At 44.1% G+C, this 916-nt stretch overlaps 1 protein-coding gene across 1 annotated transcript in view; it reads left to right on the forward strand.

The window, feature by feature from the left end:
* Positions 1-560: 560 nt before the first annotated feature.
* Positions 561-916, forward strand: part of LOC119591151 (shematrin-like protein 2) — an 18116-nt gene continuing 17760 nt past the window's right edge. Inside the window, exon 1 of the mRNA XM_037939862.1 lies at positions 561-690. Within this exon, the coding sequence (XP_037795790.1) occupies positions 561-690 (130 nt within the window). The remainder of the gene's footprint in view (positions 691-916) is intronic.

Below are 916 nucleotides of genomic sequence, written 5' to 3' on the forward strand. Positions count from 1 at the left end.
ACATCAAGTTTACAACCAATCCTACAAGTATTAGACCTTCTGTAACTATAAAACATTATTTGTTATTGCCTTCAGTATGGGTATTGCCCCCTTTTTCGCAACTTCATCATCATTATCTACCACACTAAGGCGAAAAAGGAAGTCCACCTTAAATATTTCCTACACTTGTGTTGAACCCCTATACTTTATATTATTAATCTAAGGCAAGGATTATAGACCAAGATGTAAATGCATAAATATAAACTCATTCTAAGGTACACCAAATCATACACAAATACTATATAATCTTAATCAGAAGATTAAAATATGATGATATAGTCAAATGAACACAACTCTACTGTTTCCGAGCTATGTTTTCCAGAGAAGCTAATTGTAAATCTAATTTGTATGTTTCAGAAATATATCCTCTCGCACGGTGAGTTCTGTTGATAGCAGCCATTGGCGGCATGTGTCCTGGGCGGGAGGCTCTGGAGGTGGTTTGGTGGCGGCATAACGAGGTGTGTCCGTGGAGGCTATGGTGGTGGTTTCTGGTGGAGGGTCGCGGGGGGGGAGGCGGCCTAATGGTGGCCGGTTATGGCGGCGGTCGCGGAGGTTATGGTGGGGGCTACGAGGCGGCTATGGTGGAGGCTACGGAGGCGGTCACGGAGGCTAATGGTGGCGGTTATGGCGGCGGTCGCGGAGGCGGCTATGGTAGGTTTATGTCGGCGGCCGTGGAGGAGGCTATGGTGGCGGCTACGGATACGGGGAATAATTAATCGGTTGTAAAAAGTAACTTGTTAAAAACTACCGTGTATCCTATCCGTCATTTAACATCATTATGAATAATATCATCAGTCTACATAGACCCCAACACTTTTACTCCATTTATGATATAAAATGTCCTACTTCGTTCTGTGATCTCTGACAAAGAGGCGAT

The sequence above is a fragment of the Penaeus monodon genome, chromosome 28, assembly GCF_015228065.2.
Source record: "Penaeus monodon isolate SGIC_2016 chromosome 28, NSTDA_Pmon_1, whole genome shotgun sequence".
Lineage (NCBI taxonomy): Eukaryota > Metazoa > Arthropoda > Malacostraca > Decapoda > Penaeidae > Penaeus > Penaeus monodon.